Here is a 27,561-nt window from a genome sequence, read left to right on the forward strand (position 1 = left end):
ATCATTATACAATATTATAACAATACTTACAATAATATGATTAATTATTAATGGATGATTATGTTATTATTCCAATTTATTTAGATTTATAGATATGTAGAATTATATCTAAATAAAATTGTTATTAGTACTTATTTATCTATATTGTATTTTATTTTTTATTAATAATACAGTCAACCACTTAAGTGTTGTGGTTTTTTTAATACAATTAACAATGTGAATCATAAAATTCTAAAAAAAGGAAATTAACATAACTGCAATAAGAGAAATTAAAATGAAATTGTATTTGTAAAAATGTATTTTGATTAATGTTATTCATATCATGTTGATTTTTGTACCTAATTAATCCGGCTAGTTATCGCGTATTGTATTGCCTATGTGTGCATTTTAGGGCGTTGTTTTCTTTTATTCTTAGCGTGACCCTACTGGGTAGTTGGATATTAGAAAGTAGAAATTGAAAAATAAATGCATTTTTTTAACTACGGTGAATTCTTTATAGTCTCTTATTTCTCGGTTGCTTGACTATTTATTTACTATTTTAGTATACTACGTATGGATACATTGATCGTTCACAAATTAAATATTTTTATAACACAACAATATTTGGAATAAAATAACATAACAAAGTTTATTATACTAAAAATAATTACAAAAATAAATTATTCGCTTTGGCCAGCAGTTTGGGGTTATCGATTCGATAACGCGTACAATTGTACAAACATCGTTTAAATAAAATAACAAATATACATTATAAGATAATATATGAAACAGGTGGAATAGGTACCTATATTAAAAATTACTACGTGTTATAATGCCTGATTTGATTATGATTATATAAAAACTAGAAATCAAAAATATTAATGATTATAATAATAATAATAATAATATAATAATAATAATAATTAGAACCGTACGGGTTGGACGTATTATGTGGCTTTAACGTAATATGATATCACTTAATGACTGGCACTATCTTTCATCTTTGGTACGTGTCGATGGGCCCGAAATCATGAGTAGAGGTCCAAACAGAGGTCTAAGGTTGTAACTTGACGTCTTTGTGGGGTTCACACCCTTTTCGAACTTTTGGAATGCTATCTGTGAGTCAAAACACACAAAAAAAACCCAACTTTAGTGAGTTTGTGTCCAACACAACTAACTGACGTGACAAACTGTTTTCATTATGAGAACATTTCACCTGTCATTTTTAAGGGGTTGATTATAGGCAATATTAATAAAATATAAAAACGTAATCTTATTATCTAACTACACTTCTAGAGATATTTTAGAGTAATAAACTTTTCATAAAATGAAGAGACGATGTTTTGTAAAAAATCGAAGCTGTTTTTGAATATAATATTTTTAGTACTATATCAAATAGTATAGTATTTTAACAAACATTCATGTTGTACACTATTTTGTATAATGGGAATGTTTTTATTTTCAAAATATTAATTATTTTAATCAATAGGTACCTAATTGTGTTACTTGTGTTTTTAACTACTAAAGAACGAACAGTAATCACTATTCTCTCACAGTTTTATACTAAATATTCAGTAGTATAACATCCATTTAATTCAACGAAATGCTTTTGTACCTTCCAGAACTGCAACATGTGCATCAGCATGGGTATGTCCAGCATGTTGATACGACCACTAATGTTGACGTTTCTCAACATTATCAGGCTCTTGCAGAGCTCCGGCTGGGTTTCTCTGCCAGATACGCCTTCCAGTGCGCGCGCAGAATCTCTTGCAACTGGGTCATGTCCAGTTCCGGGGGATATTTGACTATGAGCTTAGTAGTTAAGAGTGACTTTCCGTCTGTAAAATCAGACCAATGCGTTTTCAGTCACGTATATCGAATTTTGCTTGTGTTAGTAGCCATAACAATAGCCAAGGAGAGATTCGGTTAAATTTAAGGAGGTGGACTTGCTATTTTTTTTTTATAAAAATTACACATGAACAGACAGTTTAATTCGCAAAATCCTATCAATGTTTTACAAATTTTTGTTTAATCATATAGATATAATATCACCTATTGTGTAATAAAAATAAATAATTCTATAAATATTGGTTTTTTATAATACATATTCCTATAATACAGGTTAATCAGTCAATAAAATAATTTATAATCTTCGAGAAATATGGAAATGTGAATTCTGGAATTATTTGAGGAGGCTATGTCATGTCGTCGAACAATACTCACTAATATCACAGTGTCTTCCAGAAACTTGGCGGAGATATTTTTGAACACCATGTTATTGTCGTTCACCTCCCTACGAGTTGTTGATTAAGACGTATAATATTGTGTCAGTGACTAGTGAGTTTTAAAAGTTAAAATAATAAAAATAGAAATAATAATTTTACCATATGTTACTCTGTTCGTCTGTCAATATTCGCAGTAAAAATTTGGCGTCGCAGTTGGTCACGTTCGTTTGCCGGACGACAATGTAATCGCCAGGAGGTAACGTGAAGAACGTCACCACTCCTCTCGCCACGGAATGGTTGGTCACATCCAGCGGTTGCTGCAAACGAAAACCAAATTGAATTTTCAGTAACAGTACCTAGTTTAAGCACTTAAATAAAATACAAATAGCACGGTACGATAACTTTTCGAAAAACAACGCGAATTTACCATAAAATTAATAAGTGTAAGTATTATACACTATAGTACATCTATACCCAGCATCCTCGCACTTAAACCGTTCGTATCGAGTAACAGTGAAAAATACATTTGTTTCGGTGTGATTATATTATACGCACAGAGAGTATAACAAAATTATTATTATTACGTGTATAGGCAGTATAATAAGAGTACCTATAGGTACGTCATTATAAAACAATTAATGTAGTTTATATTATGTTTTTGATAAATATATTATACGGAATTAAAAAAAAAAATAACAAACATCTCTCGCTGCATAGACTTGTGTGTAGACCTAAAAGTAAACAGGATAACTGCAATTTTTTTTTCGATATCGATGGCACGGGCACGGTTATTAAAACGTTACCATTGTCCACGAAAATGCCGTATTAGTAGTTAGGTATAGGTATCTGCTGCAGCTATTGCAGAATAGTGAATACCAATGTACAATAAGGTTACATAATAATATAGTTAGTTATGTTGACTATTATTGACTATTGTTGTGATGTTATATGTTTTGTTGCTCGTCGGCTGAATAATAATCGGCCCATTAAATGTATCATTATTATTATTATTATTACCATTATCATTTTCCCCGAAAAAAAATACAGTAAAAAACCATTATTATCGGCTCGTTTGTTTGACTATACGCCATCATCCAATCAATGAATGTACACAATTTCCCGCGAATCGAATTAGGTAAATTGGACTGTTTACCTGTTGTGCCACGAACTGCGGTGTCAACCTGGAAGTAGAATGAGGCACTTCGTAGACCGCAAAACCAAAGGCGAAAGAAAGGTTTATCGCGTATAAACAAAATATGATTATTTTTAACGGTGATCGTCATAAACGGACATAATATGACATATCAAACATATTAACATAGATGTGATTTTGGGCTGTGTACATACAAATTGTTTTCCAACTGATTTTCGTAACGCTTTGTTAATTTTCATAGAAACTCAAATCAACAATAAAAAAAAAAAATGTAATTAAATTGAATTTCTAACAAAGTAAAGCATGCCACTAGATATTTTTGCACTGCATTACTATACCCAAAAACATTTCTATGATTCCTAAATTGCCTTGCACTGCAAGAAAGATATCTAGTTGCATGCTACTTTGATTTAAACCCTGCAGATACGTAAAATTTTTTTTTCATGATCGATGTGTAGACGGTTGAACGTATTATATAATTTCATACAGTTGGTTCGGACCAACGATACACGGGGAAAAGTATAATATACCGACGGAAGTAATACAACATATAATATTTATAGTCCGCGACATGAAATGTGGCCGATGACCGTCGCGAACCTAGCGGCCGTTTCGCCTAAGTGGTTCATAATCTAATTAAATAAATTGCCGCGTTTTTTTAAATTAACCATTTCAACGCGTAATCAACACGGTAACTCCTAAACTCCAAAACTCCTATACAAATGATTTTATATTTCAATTTTAATAGTGTTAACAAAGACGTTATACACCATAACCATTATTTATTATTATTTTATCATTATATTATCTATTTATAATTACTTTTTTTACACCATTATGAATTTTTAGATAGAAATCAGGACCGAAAGAGTTAAACATAATTTACTAAAATTACTATAATTAATTTTTTTATTCAAACCAAACAACAAAAAAAATTTAAAAAAAAATACAAATACAAAAAATTTTTAATTTAATATTATTTAAGACATATGTTATCCGTGGTTTTCTTCGTCAATATCTTCTTCATCATCACTCCAGTCACTGTCATCTGGTAATATTGTCATAATTATTGGTTCTATCATGGTGTCCCTCATTATTTCATTTTTGTTGTCCTCGTCCTGAATTTCTTCTGCATGACGAACGCATTTCGTCCAGTCGTCTATTGTTACTGCATCTAATGCCTCGTGTGTTAACCGCTCAATATCAACCATTTTAAAAGTATTGTTAAATTTCGCTACTTGGCCCTTAACTTGAGCCCAAATTAACTCAATTGGGTTATACTTACAGTGGTATGGTGGAAGACGGATTACCTCATGACCCATTTCAATTGCAATGTCATCCAGCTCATATTTTTTTTCACGTGGCAATAGGTTTTTAACTTTTTGCCGAAGTTCAGGTAATGTTTCCAATGGATGGAACTCAATATTTTTTTCATTTAACCATTGTTGTACTTCGGTTTTTCTCCAATTACTTTTCGGATATTTGTCTCTGAGGATTGAATGGTAAGGCGCATTGTCCATGACTATAACTGATGGCTCTTCTAGATTTTTAAGCAGTTGAATAAACCACTCTTTGAATACTTCACCATTCATCTGATTATGATAATCCGTGGTATTTCCGGTATTGCTTCGAAATACCAATTTTGACCCTTCTATAAACCCGTAGCGACTACATCCTGCATGGCATACAATAAGTCGGCCTCCTTTACCCGTCGGCACCTTCAGACCACCAGAATTATTTTCATTTTGCCAAATAAGGGTGCGTGAATGGTTTTGGTTTACCCACGTTTCATCGAGATAAACCACTGGACGATCGTCTTTATTTTTTCGCAGCGTACACATTTGTCGTAAAAATTTACACCGAAGTGCGACGATATCATTCCTCTCCATTAAAAACATACGACCATCGTTACATCTTTTGTAAGTAAATTTTAAATTTTTTAGGAGCCTTTGCATTGATCGAACGCACCCATTGTAATTTGTTTTTTTTTTTACGACATTTAATATTAATTGAGCCGTTGGGTACTCACCCCGGTCGTAAAACTCGTGGACAGTTCTCCTCACAACATCGGAATCGAAATCATCCAGCTCCGAAACAGTTTTTGCTCGTTTATACCCTTTACGTGGAGAAACAAATGTAGGTTCCGCACCTGGTGTTTCTGGATTAATATTATTTTTTCCTTCAGCACAAATCCGTCTTACAGTACGATAACCCACACCACAAGCTTCGGCAGTAACAACTTGCGCATTTTTAAAAAAATCAGCAGTTAAATCTGACTTCTTTGATAATTGTTTTAAAAATAAATACACACTATGAATAATTTTTTTACTCTGACTGTGAGTATCTGAATCGGAAAACGACATTTTTAAATGGATTAACACGGTAACGCAGGAGAAAAAACAGTGTAAAAAAATAGTTGTTTACGAGCGCACAGTACACAACATACAAAAAGATAAAACACGAGTGCCATAAAACGTGTTTGTATTATGTGCATTACTGTATCCCCTACCACAGCACATTCTGCAGCTGCCCTCCAGGCATTCCAGAAGATCAGCTAAGGGTGCACAAAAAAAACCAGTCTACTATAATGTATGGAATACACATTGCGCGCAGATGCATGGCACTGCGACCGCCGTGCGCCGGGCAGGAGGTGGTATAGGTTGAGAACCAATGGCTAACAGGTAGGGAAGCCGCAACGGGTCGCGGTACAAATCGGCCACTTTTCGTGTCGCGGACTATATATATTCAATATTGTACGGTGTATACCTATACTATGACGTATGGTATTACTTCTCTCAAGCGACGGTCCCTGAACGACGCAAAATAATATTATATTATTCTCCGCGAACGCTATTCCAATTCCACTCACACCCACGCCCACACACTGTCTGTCGAGTCATTATAAATATTATATTCGTATATAATGCAAACACGTCGACGACGACAGTGCACGAGCCGGAGATCCATCCGCTGTTGCGGCAGCGTGCCACCTATATATGCTACCGTGGGAATGACGGTATTGGACATGGATGAATACCGTTAGGGCTTGAAGTAAAGTCGTAGAATAAAATATGACGCGCTGTGTGCATAATACAATTTACATAATGTTGTATTGTTCGACGGATGATATTGAATTTTTCAGACCGAAAAGATTGTGCAGAGTTGTGACAAAGAGCCGCACGCTCAGAGTTTGACACTGCTTCGGTGGACCCGTGATGATGAGGATAAGTCCACCCAATAGCTTTTTTTTTAAAGGTGGTCAAATAATCATATTTTGAAATTAGTGCCTACAGTTCAATAATTTCGAACGATTAAATGTTAAAAATAATTATACGACGACCGATATTGTGCATGTTTGTACTATAATTAGGTGTTGAAAATATTGGGACCCAGTACATATTACAGAGTATTGACTTTTGGTTATTTATTAGTCATTATACTATATAAACTATAATATTATGGTCATTACTCATGAAATCGGTTTAAAATTTCAGTTAACTTGGTGGTTGAACAAATATCCTTGCTCAAAAACCTAATCCACGGCTAATACGATTATACAAAAAAGATTTGAATTTTTAAGATGACATATTCTGACATATTTTTCATGCACGCACGTTTTTAATGAATTTCAAAGTATTTAGGTAGCCAAGCGCTGTATAATAATTGTATGTTAGAGTGATATTATGTAATCAATTATAATGATACCTATTAATAACTATTGTTAACAATTTTATGAAGTTTTTTTTTATTTTACTAACATGACCGCTCTTACAAAAGTCCCTCGGTAAATATATTAATTATTCATTCAGTACCTATCAAAATCAATATAAAATAAAGATGTCCACCAGGTTTCTACGAATATAAGCAGATTTTAAATACTGTTATGGCGATGGTCCGTTCTCAATATGTGTATTCTCTTAATAAAATGTTGTCGTTTCTATTGATTTATAATATATATCAAACTCTAGTGTAGGTTTAGTCAATGTAAAATAAAACAGTTTGAAAAATACTACGCGTAACACTGTGATAAGTCTTATTTGTAAAAAATAAAAAAATTGATACCATAGCGGAATATGCATGTTTACTAATTAGTATAATATCATTAGTGAGTTATTAGGTATTCATTTTTCACATAATTATTCGACTAATTAATTGTGTCCTCGGCAGTGTTTTTTTTTTATCAAATAATCATGTAATAATTGTGGAGGTAGTGATATAATCGAGAGAAATAAATATTACAGTTAAGCCTACATAATTAAACCACGATTTCTGATTGCTGGTGAAAGATAATGAATAAGTGAAAAAAAAATCGTAACAATTTTTATTGAAATAATATAGGCTTCGGCCTTAATTTGCTGCTGTAGTATGTTTGAAAGAATATTCCATTTAAACCATGCCTTCCGTCCCTTTTTATAATAAATATGATTTACTAAAAGGTTTGAGCTTAAGATTTACTTAGGACTTAAGGCAGTGGCGTATTTAAGGGGGGCAGGGGTGACGTGGGGGTCACATCCCCACCCATTGGCTTTGAAGTGGATAATCTTCCATAATGTGTTTGATGTGAATTTTGAATCAATTCAAATTATATTCATTGTTCCTTATCGTTAAATATTTTACTACCTAAGTAAAACGTTTTGAGAGTGAAGGAATTTTCCAATTTCCCCTCCCATTTAGCTATGTCATTTTCTTTTTTGATCCCCCCTTTCAGAAATCATGACTACGCCACTGAAATAAGGTAGGTATTTAATACATTTTATTTTACGATTGATAACGAAATATAATTTTGTACTTATAGGCATATTAGTAGATAATACAGATCGTATTAATAATATTAGTTATTATTACTGATTAGCCCCAAAAATGTTTTCAAAAAAACATTCTGCAAAAGGATCGCTGTATAGGCGCATCACCTGATTCGGACCTAACCTGTGCCACTAAAGACGGATTTTTTCACTATTTTATTTTTTATTATCCTATAACATATCCAATACAATGTATAAGAAAAATGGTATGAGAATATCACACATTATAAATTAGAATATCATTGCAGTAATATTTTATATTATGATTTACCAGTATTATTTCACATCCATTTAGTGTGTACAATATGCATTTTGTTACAATGACATTTTCATTACCCAAACACGTCACACGTGTGTCGTGTAGGGGTTATTTTTTAAGAATATATCAAACGAATACATTTTCAAAAAGTAGATACATAAAATACAATATATAATATAGGTAGTGAAATTAATTTCAGTATGCGATGGACAGTATTTTACTGTAAAAACGATTCATAATATATATTATGATTATAATTTATAAATATAAATAATAATATTATAATATTTATCAATGATAATGTTATGTACCTATCAATGTTATTTGTGTGTGTGTGTTTAATGTTTATAGCAGGGACTGGAACCGTACCGAAAAGAACCGGTTTTGGAACCGGAACCCTTTGAATAATGGGAACCGGAACTTCACCGAAACCCTAATTTAAATTAATTTGAAAACCGGAACCCCACCGGAACCTTTATTTGAATTAATTTAAAAACCGTAACTTTACCGGAACCGGTACTTTTTTTTAAAGGTTTCTTACGATTAATTTCGGTTTTGTAATAATTCTATTATTTTTATTTTTATTTTTCATTATTATTACGACGATTAATAATATTCAAAAATAATCATTCAATTACCTACAGAGTACAGAGTTCAAGCGTCTGAGACATCGAGACGTGTCACTAAGACTAAACAGTAAACACTTGATTATAAGCACTATAAGCCATAAATATTTCTACGTAACAACTGATAATGTAATAATAGCAATTTCCAGCAAAAATAAAAGTCGTTATTTACTGCACAATATACACCAGGTCCTGTAGGTCTGCCACTTCCAGTTACCACAATAATAACTAATAAGAAATTCATAAAATATGTTTATAAATAACTACGAATGTTATGATGTTTACATTTACTATGCTTATAGTTTTATTATAGTATCGTTATTCGTTATCAGATTATCTGATGCGTATAGCACGCCTAACGCGTTTCTTTGATTCTTAGATTCTGTCTTTCATTGCTAGTGTTGTGATTTGTTACTGTTTATTTCATTATACTCATTATAGTGTCTTGTGGCTGTAGGTACCTGTAGCTCTGTAGGTGGTGTCTAACTTCGTTATTTTAAACTTAGTATTATATATCATAATGGGTCGTATACTTTCGTCAATAATACATTCATATTATAAATATGATTGCAATGAACGTGAATCGTCGTGTAAGCATTGCACTTGCAAAATTAAAGTAAGTAATAAGTAAATTATTAACAAATATTAACATTATTATCTAGGTATTTGAAATTTTAGATTTAAGCCCTCAATTTATTTTTAGTTTTAGTTAAATAGTTAAATAATATTATATTATAACTTATCTACATAATTAATTATAATTGGTAATAATCAAAATAATGGTGTGAATTGTGTGTATAGAAAAATCATGAATTTAAACCTAATTTTAATTTTCAAATGTTCTCATAATCCCACATTGATTTTCAACTTCTTCAAAGTAATATATTTAATACAAAATATTTATTGTTTTAACTTTTAAAATTTTAAATCAATAATCACCATGAGAACAAACCATTTAAAGATAAATGTCATTTCATAAATCATAGATTCATTTTTGTGTAGTAATATAATAACATAATACCGATAATATAATATTGTATATTTATAATTGTTTTAATTTAAAATGTTTTTAAGAATTATTTATTTCAATTAATTTTCTTCATTAAACTTAGAGTACCTATATACTTTTTAATTATTTTTTTAAATTTTTGTGATGTAATAATTATAAATAAAAATGAATACCTAATCTATATATTATATTAAGTAGGTACCTATTAATCTTTATTTCATTGTTTGCATATTATATTCAATGTTTGAAGATTTGTTTACTATGAAATAGTATATTTTTATTTTTATATTTTATGATTAATAAATATTTATTTATCATTATTTTGTTTTTACTTTTTACCCAGGTATTTTTATAACTTGATAATATATAATATATTATAGGTAATATGTATAATAATAGTAAAAAAAAATGTTTGACTGCCTCAAATTAAAGTCTTATTTTTATAGGGTAATCATGGTACAAATTTAAAAAAAACATCTTGCAAGCCATCATAATGAATTGTATGAAGAATTTCTGGAAAAAGGATCTAAAAAAGATAAAAAAACAGTTGGTGTTTCTAAGGTCAAAGCACATCAACAATTTTTTCATTTTAATGAATCAAAATATGTTAAAGTTAATTTAAGTGAAAAAACAATTATTGATGCTTGTGTTGATCTCGTAACCATTAATGGACGACCATTCAGCATGTTGAACGATTAAGAATACTCGATCCAGTTTTGAATGGGTTTCAGAAGAAACTAAAAATTAATTCAAACTCCATTAAGTAAAAATATTGTTTTTTTTTTTTATCCTAGATCAATTTAGCATATCGTATAATAATTGATAATATATATTTTTCTTCTAAGGAGCATGTATACAAAGAGTCCCTTCTTATTAAACAAGAAATGATTACTGAAGCTAGTTCTAAACTCATTTCTCTCAAGTTAGATGCAGTTACTCGACTAAATAGGTCATTTTTAGGCGTGAACATGCAGTATATAGTAGATGATTCTATTAAACTCAGAACACTGGGATTAATAGAATTAACTGAATCGCATACTGGTAAATTGTAATTTTAAAATTTTACATTTTATGCATTACCTATTCTCATCCACTTTACAGGTATTTATTTAAAAGAGACAATTTTAAATATACTAAAAAAATTTAAAATTGAACCAAAGCAATTATATACAATTACATCTGACAACGGTGCAAACATGCTTAAAGCGATCAATTTAGTTGAAAAAGATATATCAACAGCACTTAATGAATCTCACACTGGTCAAGATGATGCAATTATTCTAAATGAGACGGCTGAGATCCACTCAAATTTATCAAGTTCAGTCAACTCAGATGATGAATGTAGTGATAGGTAAATTGATAAATAATGATTTTTTTTTTATAAACTATTGTTTGATTACCTATGTAATATTGAAGTTAATTTTATATTTTGAAAGTTAAGACAAAGACATAAGTTAAACTATTATATACCTACTTTAATGTAGATATGTGATGGTTATTATAATTACTCATCTATAATTAAAATTGTGTACTTTTTTTGTAATACCTAGTGAAACTGGTGCAGATTGTTTGATACTTGATGACGAACAAATAGAAAATATACTTAATGAAGACATTGAATGTGTTGATTCAACGTATGAACACACAGAACAAATCCTGAATGATATTCAATTACACAATTTAGGGGATGGTTCAATTTTTACAGGTAATAGTAATAGTATAATAGTATATTATTACATAAGTAATAATATATTCATAATTTCTTTCAATATTATTTATTTTAAGATAAATTAAATTAAAATTGATTACATTTTTAATAAAAATTTCTACTAATAAGCTATTAAATTCAAAAATCCTTATGAATTTTTCTGGTTTAATACAATTAGGTTATTAGGAGTATTACTAATCATTAATGTTTATTAAATAACAAAATATAAATAAAACATTTTGTTTATTACAGGTATTCGTTGTGTAGCGCATACTCTACAACTAGCAGTTATAGACAGCTTAAAAGATGGCGGTGTGGATAAATTGTTAAATAAAGTTCGCATATTAGTTCGAAAACTGCGTAATCAAACCTATATATATTTGATAAAAAAAGAAAAACTTAAATTACCAATTTTGGACTGTTTGACTCGTTGGCATTCAACATATGATATGATAGAGAGGATACAATATTTAAAAGAGTTTATACAAATTATGATTGCAAATGACCCCAAATTAAAAAAAATTAGTTTGAATAATTCTGATTGGCAGCAAGTTGAAATTCTTGCAAAAACTTTATTACCGGCTAAACTTTGTACAAAAAAACTTCAAAGTGAACAATTGACATTGTCAGATTTTTATAGTACATGGATTTCGTGCAAAATTGAAACACGTACACTAGAGAATCCATTTTTTAATAAATTAGTAAAATGTATGGAATATAGGGAACAATTTATCATGAATAATAAGGTGTTATTGGCAGCAATATTTCTAGATCCCCGTTTCAAGGTAACATTAAGTGAAATACAGTATGATATAGCCATTAGTCATTTAATTTCTATTTGGGTTTATTTAAAAGATAATAAAATAAACTCAAAAGATAATCATGAAAGTATGGAAGACCAAATAGCTGAAAGTGATAATTTCGAATTTAATCAAAATTCTGATCCTCTTGAACAATTTTTGCAAGAAAGAGAAAGCGTCGAAGTAGTATCATGTTCAAGCCAAAATTCTACTTCAACAGTTATTGAAAATTTACTTAAAACGTATTATTTAAACCAAAAAAGGTTAAGTTATAAAATCAACATATTACAGTTTTGGAAATCAATGGAAGACACATACCCAGAATTGTATATACTTGCTAAAATAGTGTTTGCTGTGCCTTCCACACAAGTTAGCGTTGAGCGGCTATTTTCAGGACTTAAGTTTATTTTATCGCCTTACAGGAGTAATATAACGTCCAAAAATTTAGAAAACCAACTAATAGTTCGAACAAATAGATTGTTTGAGAAGAAAATTATAACAAAAGAGTAAAGTTTATTATATAACTTACATTTTTATAAATTTTATTTTATTTTAAATATTATATTTTTTTGTATAAGTTACACACAACTTATAATTATAAAGGTTATTTTTTATTTTAAAACTTACACACTATTTTATTATTATTTATGATGTTGTTTAAGTTAAGCTTTCTATTAAATATTCAAATGTCTTGTTTTATTTTAATTATTATCTTAAATATTATTATTTTTGTTACATTGATTTTATGGAGGAGTCAACATAAATTAATAAAATAGTTTTAATAGTTTGTAGTTTGTATTATACTATTATTATTAAATATTAAGATGTATCCATAAATATTTTAATATTCATCTAGGTATCACAGATTATTTTAAGATAAAGAACATATTATAATTATTATATATCTATGTCATGAAGTTAAGTCCTGATTCAAATTAAAATCATGTGAAATTAGAACAGATTTTCCAATCTACTATCTACTAGAAACTAGAACCCTCGACTGCAGAGTGCAGAGCTCTGGCCTAAGCAAATATAGACAATATAGTATGTAGTAAATATAAAAAAAAAAAATAGTGATATGTATTTTAAAATTTAAAATACTGAATTTTGATACAATAAGTGGTAATGAGTAAGTGCAATCAAAGTATAAACTAGGTATAAAAAAAAAAAATATAAAAAGGGTTATTCCCCCGTTCAATGACAGTAGTAAAATTTTTTTTAATCATTTAGTCTTCTCATTAGTTTTAAGCAACTGGTAAAATATCTGGTTGAAAATTGTTATTCACCTGCCATAATTGATATCAATTATTAAGTAATGAAAATACTAATATTTTTCTAAAGAATCGAAATTGAATAAAATTTTTTAAGTATAAAACTAAAAACCTTAAACAGGAAACGTAATTTTCATTTTATAAGAACCGAAAAGAACCGAAACCTAAATTTAAAAACCGAAAAGGAACCGAAACCGAAATTATAGTTTTTTTTTAAAACCGAAAAAAACCGAAACCGAAATTTTAGTTTTTTTTAAAACCGAAAAGAAACCGAAACCGAAATTTTAGGTTTTCTAGGAACCGAACCGGAACCGGAACCGTAAAAATCATCAAGGTTCCAGTTCCTGGTTTATAGTACCTGAACAGCCCACAATAGGACGTGGTGGGGTCGAACGATTGATCGAGTGGTACGACCCTGTCAAGGAACTTTGGCGTGAGAGTCAGCGACGACACGGCGGCCAAAAAGCTGTGGTCGCCGAGTTTGCCTGGCTCAACTCCACATCGTCCGCCACCGCCTCCGCCCCCGCCGATGGTACCGTTGCGAGTTGGTTCGCCACCAGCACTTCCTCCACTTCCACCGCCCGCACCAGTCGACACCACTCCGTTTCCCTGTGACACCAACCGCGTCGAGTCCACCATAAACTTGGGCCTCTGGCACATTTCCTGGAACAGAAAATCGTTAGTCGCGATTCATGGTTATAATATTTTATATTATAATTTATTATATCATGTGGTACACGAACATTGTCTCATGCAACCACTTGCAAAGCTCGAGACTTGATTACAACATTTAAAAATACTATGTCGTATTTAAAATTTAAATATGCACTTAATAAATCAATTGAAATATGCGCCGTCGATAATATCATTTGCGTCGAAATATGTAATAATACAAATGTCAAAGCAATAAATATTATAACTCTATACATTTTTCTAGTGAAATTGATAATAGTGAAGCAGAACAACAAAAACATACATATTTTATTATGGTTACCATTTAAATAATTATATTGATGTTTGTTATCAAGTTTATTATCACATAAATTTATTTTTGATAAATTTCCAATTTCCAAGCGCGTATTGCTGGTCGATGGTGTTTTACGTGGGATGTCCTCTGGCTTTCGGTACCACCGTAATACCGATCAAAAATCACGACGGTTCGATCGGAAATTACCGTCTGAACGTTTTAAATTTGTATTTTTTTGCATCTGACGAGACGTACAATGAATACTACAATACGTTTTTCGTCGTCGAGGCATTGTTCATTGCCAGTTTAGTAATAACTTACCTTTTGTTCGATATACTTTTGCTGACACTGTGCTTGGGAATATGCTGCCAGATAGAAATGATTTGCTCTGCCTTCGAATCGGTCAACCATAACTCACCTAGTGATCTTCATTCCTCTGCAATTGGTAAGTACGAGTTTACGTCAATTGGTCGTAAAATACAAACATCGTTCATACATACGTGAGTCAATTGATTATATTATATTATAGCTATTCCGCCGAACGTTGCCCGCGAGACTAGCTTGTGATTATGCGAGTAGTTTATTATTAGGTAAGGAATCTACCTGTGATAGATTTCAGACTCCGTGGGGTGAGTTAGAAAATGTATAATATAACTCTAAAGTACCAATGTTATACCAAATTTAATTTTCGTGACAAAAAATAGCCTACGTAACTCAGGAATAATATAGCTTTGTAATGGTGAAAGAAATTTCAAAATCGGCTAAGTAGATTTGAGATTTTTGCGGACAAACAAACTAACGCTGTCTCTTAATATAATAGTATATTTTTGCAAGGCTGGGCAAGTTATTGATTTTTTTTTAACTCGGTTAAGTTAAGTTAATATGCACTAATAACAAAAAGTTAAAAGTTAATACATACTTTTTGTTAACTTTTTATTTAATTAAAAATACTTTAATTTGTTTATACAACGCTAGCGTACTTAATTTTTTTCCAATCCAAAACTAAATTAAAGGATATAGTGTTAATACATCATACAGTATTTCCATATAAGTTAGATTCGAATGATATACATTTATAACTTTAAACAATCTACGATACATATTTTTTGACATGAAAACGAAATAGATTGAAATAGTGAAATATTATAAAATTAAAAACAAAATAAATGAACTTAACTTACTTCTTAAAATGAAAAATTAACTCGTTAATTTCACGTTAATTAAGAAACAAATTTAGTAAGTTAACAGTTAAGTTAATGAAAAGCCAAAAGTAACAAGTCAAGTTAAAAAGTTAAAATTAAATTAACTTTTTAACTTAACTTTAACTTTTTACCTCGTTAATGCTCAGTCTTGTATTTTTGGATAATATCAGGTATATAATTTGTAGCAACATTAGTATCACAGATAATGAAGGCTTTCCTGACAATTCAGAGTAAGTTTTTAATGATTTTCTCTGCCTTCGAATCGGTCAACCATAACTCACCTAGTGATCTTCATTCCTCTGCAATTGGTAAGTACGAATTTACGTCAATTGGTCGTAAAATACATACAACGTACATACATACGTGAGTCAATCTATATATATAAAAATAAGTGTACATTTTGAATAAATCTTATAGCTCAAGATCCACCGAACCGATTTCGATAAAAATTTCAGGGCATATTAAGATTGATATGTAGATGGTTTCTGTGAAGTTTGTACGCTGTGCGATATGTGGTTCCGGAGTTATGGCCTCTTAAGTTAGTACGATGTTTCGCGCGCCCGGTTTCAGCGTACGACGTGCGTGCGTGTGTTTCCATGCGATAACGCGAATAGGTTATTATTATTATCTATTAATAATCTGTTATTTATCGACGTCGTACGCGGAATGCGTACAATACTAATAATATGTGATAATCGAGATAATAATATAATTTGTATCGCTATTTTTGTTCGCTTCAATTTCCGAACCGATTTCGATGAAAATTTCAGGATATATTAAGATTGATATGTAGATGGTTTCTGTGAAGTTTTTACGCTGTGGGATAAGTGGTTCCGGAGTTATGGCTATCATTTTATATATTAGTATAGATAAAAATGAATGTTTGTGTGTAGATTAGACCTCTGGGGAAAAGATAGGCTAATTATAAAAAGTGTTAAATTTGTTTTTTTTTTTATTCATCGGATTTCAGTACGGTTGCGTTAGGCTTTTGCATTAATTGATTATATAAATCCTCCGTATGTGGAATTAAGTAAAAACGACAAACTTAGTACTACAATTTTGATACATTAGAGTTAAATCGTACACTTACGTACAAACAGCACGCCGGGGTCCGCGATCTACCGCAGGTAGATTGCCTACCTGATAATGTACTGCCGCGAATCAGAATTTTTATCCCGGGCAACAGAAAAGTTAAGATAAATTTTGAACACCATACACCATACGCCGAATATTAAATAACGAATTGAACAAAGTTTGAGTAATATAGAATTGGTACATTTAACGGGCAACGAAGTGGCAGCGGAATCAGCTATTGATTATATTATATTATAGCCATTCCGCCAGGCGTTGCTCGTGAGACTAGCTTGTGATTATGCGAGTAGTATATTATCAGGTAAGCAATCTACATGTGATAGATAGGAGACTCCGTGGGGAGAGTTAGTATATGTATAAAATTTAACTCTAAAGTATCAAAGTTATACCAAGTTATATTTTCGTGACAAAAAGTAGCCTAAATAATTCAGGAACTTCATGACGTTTCAGAGTTAATTTGAATAAAAATACAATTTAGTCAAAAATTGGGTTTGCTTAAAATAAAAATATTGTTTTTTTAAATGTTTAAAAAATTCTGGTTCATTTTTGATTACTAGAATTTTACGTTTAGATTCGTATAGCTCTGCTCAATTGGTAAATGTATAAGCTCTTATAAATATATTTTAATCTAAATTTATATGGTAATGAATAATTCAGAAATAAATAAATAATTTACCATTATTCAATTAGAATGAAATATCTGAAACTTAACTGACTATGTCGTATGAAACTATGTGATTGTGTAGTTGACCAATTGAGTATCCTTAGATTTTCTAAAAAAGTCATTGTAAGACGACTAAACTGGTAATTTTAATAGTTTTTAATTTATTGCAGTCATGATTATTGACATTTAGTAATTTATACTGGATACAATTATTTAATATTTTGTTAACTTGTAGATAACAACGATGAAAAACACATTATATCCAACGAACATGATTTAATATATGATGAACTAATAACAATTATAATAAATCATCAAGCAGCTATTAAGTAAGTGTTAATTTTATTTTTGAATTGAATTATATTATGATTTTATGGCATTTTATATTTAATTGTAAAATTAAACTATAGATACTGAAGATGACAAAGATATAAAATAAAATCCCCTTTTTTAATAATAATTATTATTTGGTTGTACCTACTAGATACCTATAATGTATAGTTATTATATTAGTATTGTTTACAATATGAAATACTACAAAATAATTTATTTTCCAAACTGTTTTAAAACTTGTACAATTCTAAAGGGATATGAAATTCATGGAAACGTGTGAAAATTCAGGGGAATGATACAGAAATATCGTGGCAACGAATAACTATAGTTTACACATTGGAAATACAATGGTGTAGTTACTTCATTTAAATATGAAATTTTTTTTTAATCCATTCAAAAAAGCATTTCAATCGTTGATTAATCTAAATGATTTTACATGAATACAAAAATAAATAAACAAATAACTAACATTTCCGTAAACAGTGAGGTCTCTTAAATAAAAATGTAATAGAATTATTCATGAACTTTAGTCACTCCTATTTCAAGTTCATATTTTTACAGTTTTAATTTTTAATAGTCAATATTTCTTATGATTGAATTATAAAATCATTAGGTATCTGATTATTTTTTTTCCAAAATGTTGAATTACTTTATTTTGTTTTACTATGTGGATGACAGATAATTGGAATACATTTTACTAATTTAGGTCTTACGAATTTAATATTAGTTTTTTTTTTTCAGGAAATTTGAATTATTTTTAACTATATTTTAACGAGTCATGTTGTCACACATTTTTGTTTCGTCGATTTCACTCATCATACTTTGGTTTAATTTAATAATGGTAAGAAAATATCAGAATACTTAAACATTTGATTACAATATTAGTATAAATTAAATTTGTATATACAAAACAATAGGTCATGTATGAAGAATAATGTAATGTAAATATTATACCAAAACTACTTCGCCATTCTCCATGTAAAAAAAACGCCAAGTATAGAAAAACGGCTCTAAAAGTTGTGATATCATTTTAAAGGTAGTTAAGTCTCTGAACAATATAATTACGATATTTTTGTTAAAAAAATCTGCTAAAAAATTGATAGTTAAATCAAGCTAAGTTCAATTTTTTAATTGCTGGGTCTTTGTTTTATTACAATAATATATTTCTCCTAAAATTGATGATTAACTTTTAAGAGAACGCTACAAATTGGTGTATCTATTGATTGCTTCATAAAATATTAATAAAACGTGTTTTATTTATGACTGATTATTTAAGTTAATAAAATAAACCGTTTAAGTGTACCTATACCTATGTTTAATTATTACAAATTGTCTTGTAGTCATCACCGTGCAAAATAAATAAATTATAATAAATTCAAAATAGTTCACTTGAGTTTGGTAATTGTAAAGAAAGTTATAAAGTTATAATTTAACTGGAATAAAATGATTTTAGAGTTTTTTCAATGATGGCACATTTGTGATTTCTGGTGATACGACACTAAAAACGACTGTTTCAATTCCTTCATTCTTGTTTCAAATATTTATGGCATGTTATTTATTTGATGATATACACAACCAAGTAAGTTGAAATACATTACTTTTTAATATAAATATTTGTTTAATAAGAATATAATATGATCAACGAATGTAATATTATGTATGATTATTGATTGCAATTATTTCTGCAGATATTTTAAATTCAACAGAGTTGAGATTTGTATTAAATAGTTAATTTAGTAGGTACCTGATAAGACTTATTAGTTATTATATAATAAAGTTAGTATATTATAAACTAAAAATACTAACGTTATTTTTCAATTTAACTAAAATATGGCGAAAGAGTTTAGTATAGCTAACATACTAACATAGGTTAGATTTAGGAAAGATATCTTTAGTTTTGGAAGCAGGTATGATAAGTTTTTGTTAAATTTGACTATTTGGATAAAAAATATATTTAAGATATATTCTGTAATGATGATTATAATTGACATCAGTTTTGTGGTAAACTTACTCACGCTTAGTGGTGGTTTTGGTGACATTATTTGTGTGAGGAGAGTTTGGGTCTTGTTTGGAAGTGTGCTTTCATTTGGGTCATATTGTATTCTCGGGCGCCCCTTTTTTCTCAGTTTCCTTTTACTCATTGTCGCAAAAAACTTTTAATCCCCGTCTAATTTAGGATTTACTTTTTCTCTCCATTAAAAGTGCAGTTCTTGAAACCGGAATCAACCGTTATAACACCGAAACCGAAAACAAAATCGAAACCAAAACCAAAAAAATTGGAAATCGGTATTAACTTCAAAACCTAAACCGAAAAAATTTGGATACCTGTATTATAATTAAAATCCAAAACCGAAAATATAATTTAAAAACGGTATTTTTTTGAAAATCTTTGTGTCATTTTGGAATGTACTTTACACAACAGGCGAACGCTCAATCCGGCAATATAAACTAAGAATGAACGTATATAGTCCAGGCCGATTTTGAAAACAGGTATAAACCGTTTAAAAAATCAAAAAATTGAAATTTTTTCAATCGGTTTCAAGCCCTGTAAAAGTGATAACCCAAAATGTATATTTTTCCTAAATCCATCTCTAATTTAGAGAACACTTTTATGTTACTATTAACACTCCATTTATTCCTAATAAAAAAGTCAACCTATATAATCAAATAAAACAAATTCTAATTTAATATTTTAGCCTTTTTTATAACAATATAATAAAATACATTATATATAGAAATATGTATAGAAATTTAAAAGATATTATACGAAAGATACAGGTTATCACTTATCAGTTATCACTATTATAATTTCTCAACAAATCCAATAAAATATAATAAAATAATTTTTTTTTGTTATAACCTCTAGCGATGGCGCCCCTATGAGGATTCAGAATTTTGGCGCCCCGGGTAAATTTCCCCCCGTCGCCCCCCTAAATACGCCACTGACGAGAACTGAGTACCGATTTAAACTTATGAATATTTTTTGTTTCTTGTCCATTACATCAGGCGAAGGCTAAGACGATGATAGATTTTTTTTCTTGGAGTTGAATTTGTATTTGTATCACCATGATTATTGGACGATTGGGTCGCCTTTTAATATAAATTATATATTAAAAAAAAAAAAATGATTACTAATTTAAATTTAACGAAAGTTGCAGTAATAATAACGTATGCAAAATTATGTATTCAATTTTGAAAGTATAATTAAGCTTTAATCTTTAGTTAAATAAATTAAGGGACCTATGGGATATTGATTTTGTCAAATATTGTAAATATTTTACTTTAAACGCATATAAAAACATGTGACTAAACAGTAAACACACACATCTGCATTGGAAAACGATTATAATTCAATGTTCTGTTTAGAATCCAAAATGTCTTAAGTCTTGTTTACTATGGTGAAATAATTTCACACAATGCTAGACAATTTGTTTATTTTAGATAATACCTGCAATACCTATTAACCAAATATTATTATTATTTAGTACTTACTTAAGTTTTATGATTGAATAATAAATTATAAATAATATTATTTTGTTTTGTTACTTACAGACAATGGGTCATTGCTACACAGTTGTATCGGTTTTAATGAATTATATAAACGCAAAGAATAATAAATTTTTGTTCATGATTTTTTTTTAAATTTTTTATTTTTTTTTATTTTTAAATGAAATCAACAATCTATACCACTTGGCACAATAAGAAGATGTGAAACAGATTTTATACAAATTATTAAAAAAAAAATACAAGTATCCTTAATAACATTTATACATACATAGCGTGACAATTTTGAGAAAAGCAGCCACCCATTAGTAACACTTCCATTTGCTAAAATTTTTATTTTATTGTTTTAAACAATTAAAAAATTATTACAATACTTACGATAACATGGTCAATTGTTAATGGATTATTATATTAGTATACAGTTGATGTAGATTATTAATTATAATTTATATTAAAATATAATTTTAATTATTACTTACTACTTACTTACCAATATTGTATTTTATTTTTATTATAACTACTTTTTTAGAGATTTAGATGTTACTATATAGCATTGTACGACAATATTGTAATCAACAGGCGCGCCTTGTATAGGGTGTACCCAAATAATTACCAGTGTTGTAAAAATACTTTTACTCAAATACTTTTGAAATTAAGTTTTTAAAATACCTCCCAAATACTATAAGTTAAGTATTTGATTAATACTCAAGTAATACTCAAATACTTTTTAAAAGTATTTGAAATAACCTTTAAATACAAAAAAAAAATTCTATTTAGTTCTTTTATAATTTTTTACCTATAATCAAAAATCCGATTAGTCATGTTAGTTCCTTTTTAGTGATAGTTCCATCACAACAATGAACTTTTCTCTACAGAGGTATAATATATTAGATTAAAACTTTATAGGTATGTATTTGAATAATTGGATATCCCATATGATATTATCCCAATGATATTATTGATAACCATTTTCTTGGCAAATAGGTAGTACTAATAATTAGTAATAATATTTTCGAATAGTTACATAAATTATAAAGTATAATAGCTGTTAAGAGGACGCAACACCCGCATGTGTTGTCTCCGTCTTACAAACGCGTAACATACCAAATTTACGCTTAGAAAATTAAGTTGTATGCCATTAAAATTAAAAATTAGAGTGAATCGACCGATTGCGAAACTTGATGGTAAGGACATTATCTGTGTTTCTAAGTGAGTTGTGAGTATTTTTAATTTACATTTATTATACACGCTATAACTCACTTAAAAACTGAAAAATCGTAAAAAAATGTCCATCAAAACACAGATTATGTTCTTATCATCAAGTTTCATAATAGGTCGATTCACTCTATTTCTTAAGCTAACGGCATAGAACTTGAATTTATGAGTGTAAATTTGATATGTTACCTGTTTGTAAGACATAGAAAGTGCATGCCAGTGTGGCATCCTCTTAAGCAAAAGCTTGTTGCATAATATATATTTTGTTATTGACTTAATTAGCTTATTCTGGTGCTGTAGACGTCGAAGACTGGAGAAAAAAAACATTTAATGAAGCTATTAATCGACGTAAACCGATATCGAATTGTTCATAAATGATGAATATATAATATAATATTGTTATTATGTTGAAGGATAAACACGATGACACGTTTTTTTTTATTTAACAAGGACGATAAATAGAAACAAATTAAGAATTAAATTAATAAAAAAAGTATTCAATAAGGAAAAAAGTATTTGAATAATTTTACTCAAATACATTAACTAAAATACTTTACAAACTGATAATAACCATGTATATACTACTGGGTAGACTGCAGCTGGGTGTATACTTTTAAATTGTAATAATATACCTACTCTATATTTCACACCATTTTTTAAGTTTTTTTTTTCTTTTTTATATGATTTTAATCAGATTTTAGGTCAAGCTACGCGAGGTCAGAATTATTTAAATAATATTATAATAATAGCATCGAAGAACTACAATAATTTCTCTGCTGAACCTATTGTTAATTTAAAGGTTTCGTAAAAAATAATAATAAAAATCGTTAAAAATATCAGCGGAAGAATTTCATAATACAAGGATAATATTCGAGTTATTTATAAAATATAATCCTCAGCCAAATGGTTGGTATATTACTTTGGGTGTTCGTGTATAATAAAACTTTACTTATTGCTTATTACACATCGCTCAAAAGAACATAAAAATGATTTGGAAACCTAAAATCCATTTCCTCAGGTGATAGAAGTATATTCCAAGTTCTAGCTGCAGATATTATAGATAAATGATAGTTGGTACTAATATTATAATGTTCGAAAAAACTGAGCAAAGACATAGAATTTACAGTATTTATAAACCAACTAAATTCAATTCGCTATTTATTACGCTAAAAACACACATATCGTATCAAAATCAATGAATGACATTCATCGCTCCTCTCAGAATCTAAAAGACTTCCCTAACGGATATACATCATTATACCAAATACAAATCGAAATATGAATCCTCGTAAAAATATTATAATATAATAATATATTATTATACCTAGGTACACGCGTATAAAGGTAGGTACAATATATAGGTATCAATAATAATGGATTAGAAAAAATAAACAGGTAAGAAATCTTAACGCCGACCTATCAGAACATAATATAATATTATCGTGTGCGTAGTCGCTGGCCAGAATAATAACAACTCGGCACCCGTCGTCTGGGAAATATTTGAATTTTTCGACGACAGCTTAGGACGATATTCTAGTTTTGCTTTCATAACATTTTGCATTTCCAAGTAGTGAGAACACCCACACAGTTTTCGCCACCATGAAACGAGAATACGACGATCAAATCCTGATGGACTATTTCGACGTTTCCTCCACGGACGTATCGCCGCTCTCATGGCCAAAATCGAACGCAGATACTCAACAGATTACGAACCCGAAGTTACAGACGACGGAGAGAAGGCGTTCGATGGAGATTTGGGCGACTACGTCGTGTCGATGGTCAGCGCGGCCGTCATCGGTCAAGACGAGATTTTACATGACTTTACGGAACATTCTACTGAGCGTATTGAAGTCACTGGTAGTTTTTGTTGAAAAAAAATGTTTGTAATTTTATAAAGTAATATGTGGTAACACTTGCGTGCGCGTAGGTAAAATCACAGACATGCATAATATCTGGTCACTATGATGCCGCCATATACAACGTGATCGGTACCTACTATGAATTACACACACTCATGTTCGTTTACTTTCAACACATTCACAATACCCATATAACTTGAAATATAAAATGCCTAGTTTTTACTCCTTTGAATGGATTACTCTCCAGCCAGGGAAGATCTAAAAAAAAATCATTGGGGGGTGTAATCTTCAAAATTGCCGACTAGAATTTGAAATTCAAAATTGTTTTATTAAGTTATTTTTAGTTACATGCTATAAATTTATAATTTCTTTATTACCTTATGTTTTAATTTTTAGTTGAAATTAAATTTGAAGTTGAAACTTAGAAATATCTAACTTGTTATTTTTAGTTTATATCAGAATGAGATAACGTCAATAAACATATGAAATAGGTAATGATTATAATTCATCACTTATTATTATTGTTGCCAAATCATAATCTACATTATAAGAATTGTCCTCTTCTATCATAACTAAGGGCGTCCGTAGTAATTTGTCAAGGGGAGGGCAAAATATTTTCCTATTAGTTATAAAGTATTTTTTTTATTTTTGGCATGTTTTCTTTCACATAGACAAGGAATGTAAAAATATTTATGAATTATACATAAATATAATTAGTTAAAACTGGATCTTACAGCATTAATTTTAATTAATTGTTATGTAATTTTAAATCATCAAATACATTTTTTTAATAAATAAAATGATACCGCTGATTTTATAATTTTTGGCAATTTATAAAATTGAATATTTCTAGGTTATTCAGTCATTGATACCACCAACTTTAAAAGTTGAAACTACTATAGTAGGTATGCCATATATAAACATTTAATTTTTTTTATCAAAAAAGTAAAACTTGGTGGACACTACAGTATTGCACTTGGTCTCACCACTACATCTCTTAAACTATAAAAACAACTTCTTAGTTCTGACGTTCATAATCGAGTGTAATAAAAATAACTTTATTGCAAAAAAATAGTTTGTTTTCAGATTAAAAAGGAGTCCAAATAATAAGTTCTGTATGTAAAACTTTTATGCAATTATTTCAAAGCTTAAAATTTATATTATAATTTATATCGAATTTATATCTTTAATATTAAAAATAAAAATAATTTAGTGTACTATTTAGAATTGTTAGGGCATTTTTAAGTTTTTTTATAACATTAAAATCATCAATAATAATTATGATAATCAACCTAGAAAAAAACAAGGGGGGGGCAACTTGCCCAATGATAAATAATCTTAATAATTGTATTTGCATAAAATGTAGGTACCTACCTAATTATTTACCCATGGTTTTAATCTAGTTATTAAAAAATGTCATTAAATTTAATAAAAATATTAGATTATGAGTGAAACGAGATATGTATAATATTATTAAAATCTATATTTTTTATATCTATATTTAATTTATACAAATATAATCTATATTTCGTATATTATAAAAGTGATAAATTATATTATGTAGATATATGATATTTTAAGCCTTGAAATAAATAGGGTAGGTTTTAAATGAAAAATTACAATTTACAATTCGTCGTATTTTCTATGCCTTGTATCGGAAAATAACTCGCGAAGTAAGCACAATATTATTAAAATACCGAATAAGGTGTACATCAGACTGTTGTCAACTACAGTTGTACAGACGTCAAACATACACATTATATACGATACAAAATAATCGGTAAGTTCGTCTGTTGAGTGTTTCTTCGAAACGCGATTATTGCGTATTTTGTAAACGCCATAAAAAAATGTATAGGTAAATGACAACGTATTATATAATATTATAATCGCCCGCCTCAACCGTCGCCGCATGCTTAGATCATATATGGCTATGATGTATAGCTATAGCGTATGATTTTGTTGCCTATATTATAGCGACGAGTCACCGAATTAGGTGATCGATTTGCGCAAGCGAAATACAACTCCTCGCATAATTATCCATAGGTACAATAGGTATATGTGGATAAATATGCGAGAAGTCACGTTGCGTATGCGTATTAGGTATAAACAGATTAATAGAATTAGTTAAAAATATAAAAATGTTTATTATACCACATTTCTTTGAATTATAATAGTAATATATGATGTAACCGATCTCAACATTTTAAATTAACAAAATAATAGGTATTCCTAGTGTTAGTTACTTAGCTAGGTATACTCTTTAACATAGAGATTCTATTAGTCCCGTTTTGAAAGGAGCGTCCCGGTGTCATGTCAAAAGGTCCAAATTTACACACATGCAACAGTCAGCGGTCGTGAAAAAAGAGCGATACATTATAGTATGGGTAATAAATAAAAACAAATCATATAAATAATCTATACTATTTAATTATTCCACCTTATACTTTATAGAATATCATTGCACGTGGAAATGGATTTTGAGTGGGGATTGTAAGTCTACATTTCTAACGATATTTTACTTTATATATAATATCTATTTCTATTATAATCAGTGGCGTTTCCTGACTTTCGACGTTAGGCGTTAATGTGTGATTGATTAGGAACCCCCCCCCCCCCTTATGAAAAATAAATTCCCAATTCAACATATTATTATTAAAGTTATTTATTTTACATACTTTTTAAATTTTTAAAAATACATAAAAATATTTATAAAATTTAATTATTACACAAACTGACAATGTTTTAATGAATATAATCTATTATATATTGATTTTTATTTGAATTCAAATTCTATTCTTCTTTCTTTCTCAGTAAATTTGTTTATAACATCTTCATAAAATTTATTTCTGTTTGCCCTTAATTTGAAAACCAATTCTTTTTCTATTGATATTAT

General features: G+C 29.1%; 2 protein-coding genes, 1 long non-coding RNA gene and 1 pseudogene across 3 annotated transcripts; 2 read left to right on the plus strand and 2 right to left on the minus strand.

Annotated features, from left to right (window-relative positions):
• Window positions 1-681: 681 nt before the first annotated feature.
• On the minus strand, window positions 682-2,996 carry LOC132943428 (uncharacterized). The gene is made up of 4 exons (XR_009664347.1): window positions 2,364-2,996; window positions 2,203-2,272; window positions 1,595-1,817; window positions 682-1,095 (listed from the first exon to the last, which is right to left on the minus strand). It is a non-coding gene; the product is annotated as an uncharacterized LOC132943428 (long non-coding RNA).
• A 1,353-nt stretch (window positions 2,997-4,349) lies between these two features.
• On the minus strand, window positions 4,350-5,246 carry LOC132942830 (uncharacterized). Its single transcript, XM_061011479.1, has one exon. The coding sequence runs from the start codon at window positions 5,244-5,246 to the stop codon at window positions 4,350-4,352; it is 897 nt and encodes a 298-aa protein (XP_060867462.1).
• Window positions 5,247-10,937: 5,691 nt separating this feature from the next.
• LOC132943538 (uncharacterized) lies at window positions 10,938-13,307 on the plus strand. The gene is made up of 4 exons (XM_061012579.1): window positions 10,938-11,094; window positions 11,155-11,404; window positions 11,604-11,758; window positions 12,014-13,307. The coding sequence occupies exons 1-4, from the start codon at window positions 10,938-10,940 to the stop codon at window positions 13,069-13,071; spliced, it is 1,620 nt and encodes a 539-aa protein (XP_060868562.1). The 3' UTR covers window positions 13,072-13,307.
• A 1,326-nt stretch (window positions 13,308-14,633) lies between these two features.
• Window positions 14,634-22,147, plus strand: LOC132943539 (uncharacterized; annotated as a pseudogene).
• The last annotated feature ends 5,414 nt before the right edge of the window (window positions 22,148-27,561 follow it).

This window comes from Metopolophium dirhodum, chromosome 4 (genome assembly GCF_019925205.1).
Source record: "Metopolophium dirhodum isolate CAU chromosome 4, ASM1992520v1, whole genome shotgun sequence".
NCBI lineage: Eukaryota > Metazoa > Arthropoda > Insecta > Hemiptera > Aphididae > Metopolophium > Metopolophium dirhodum.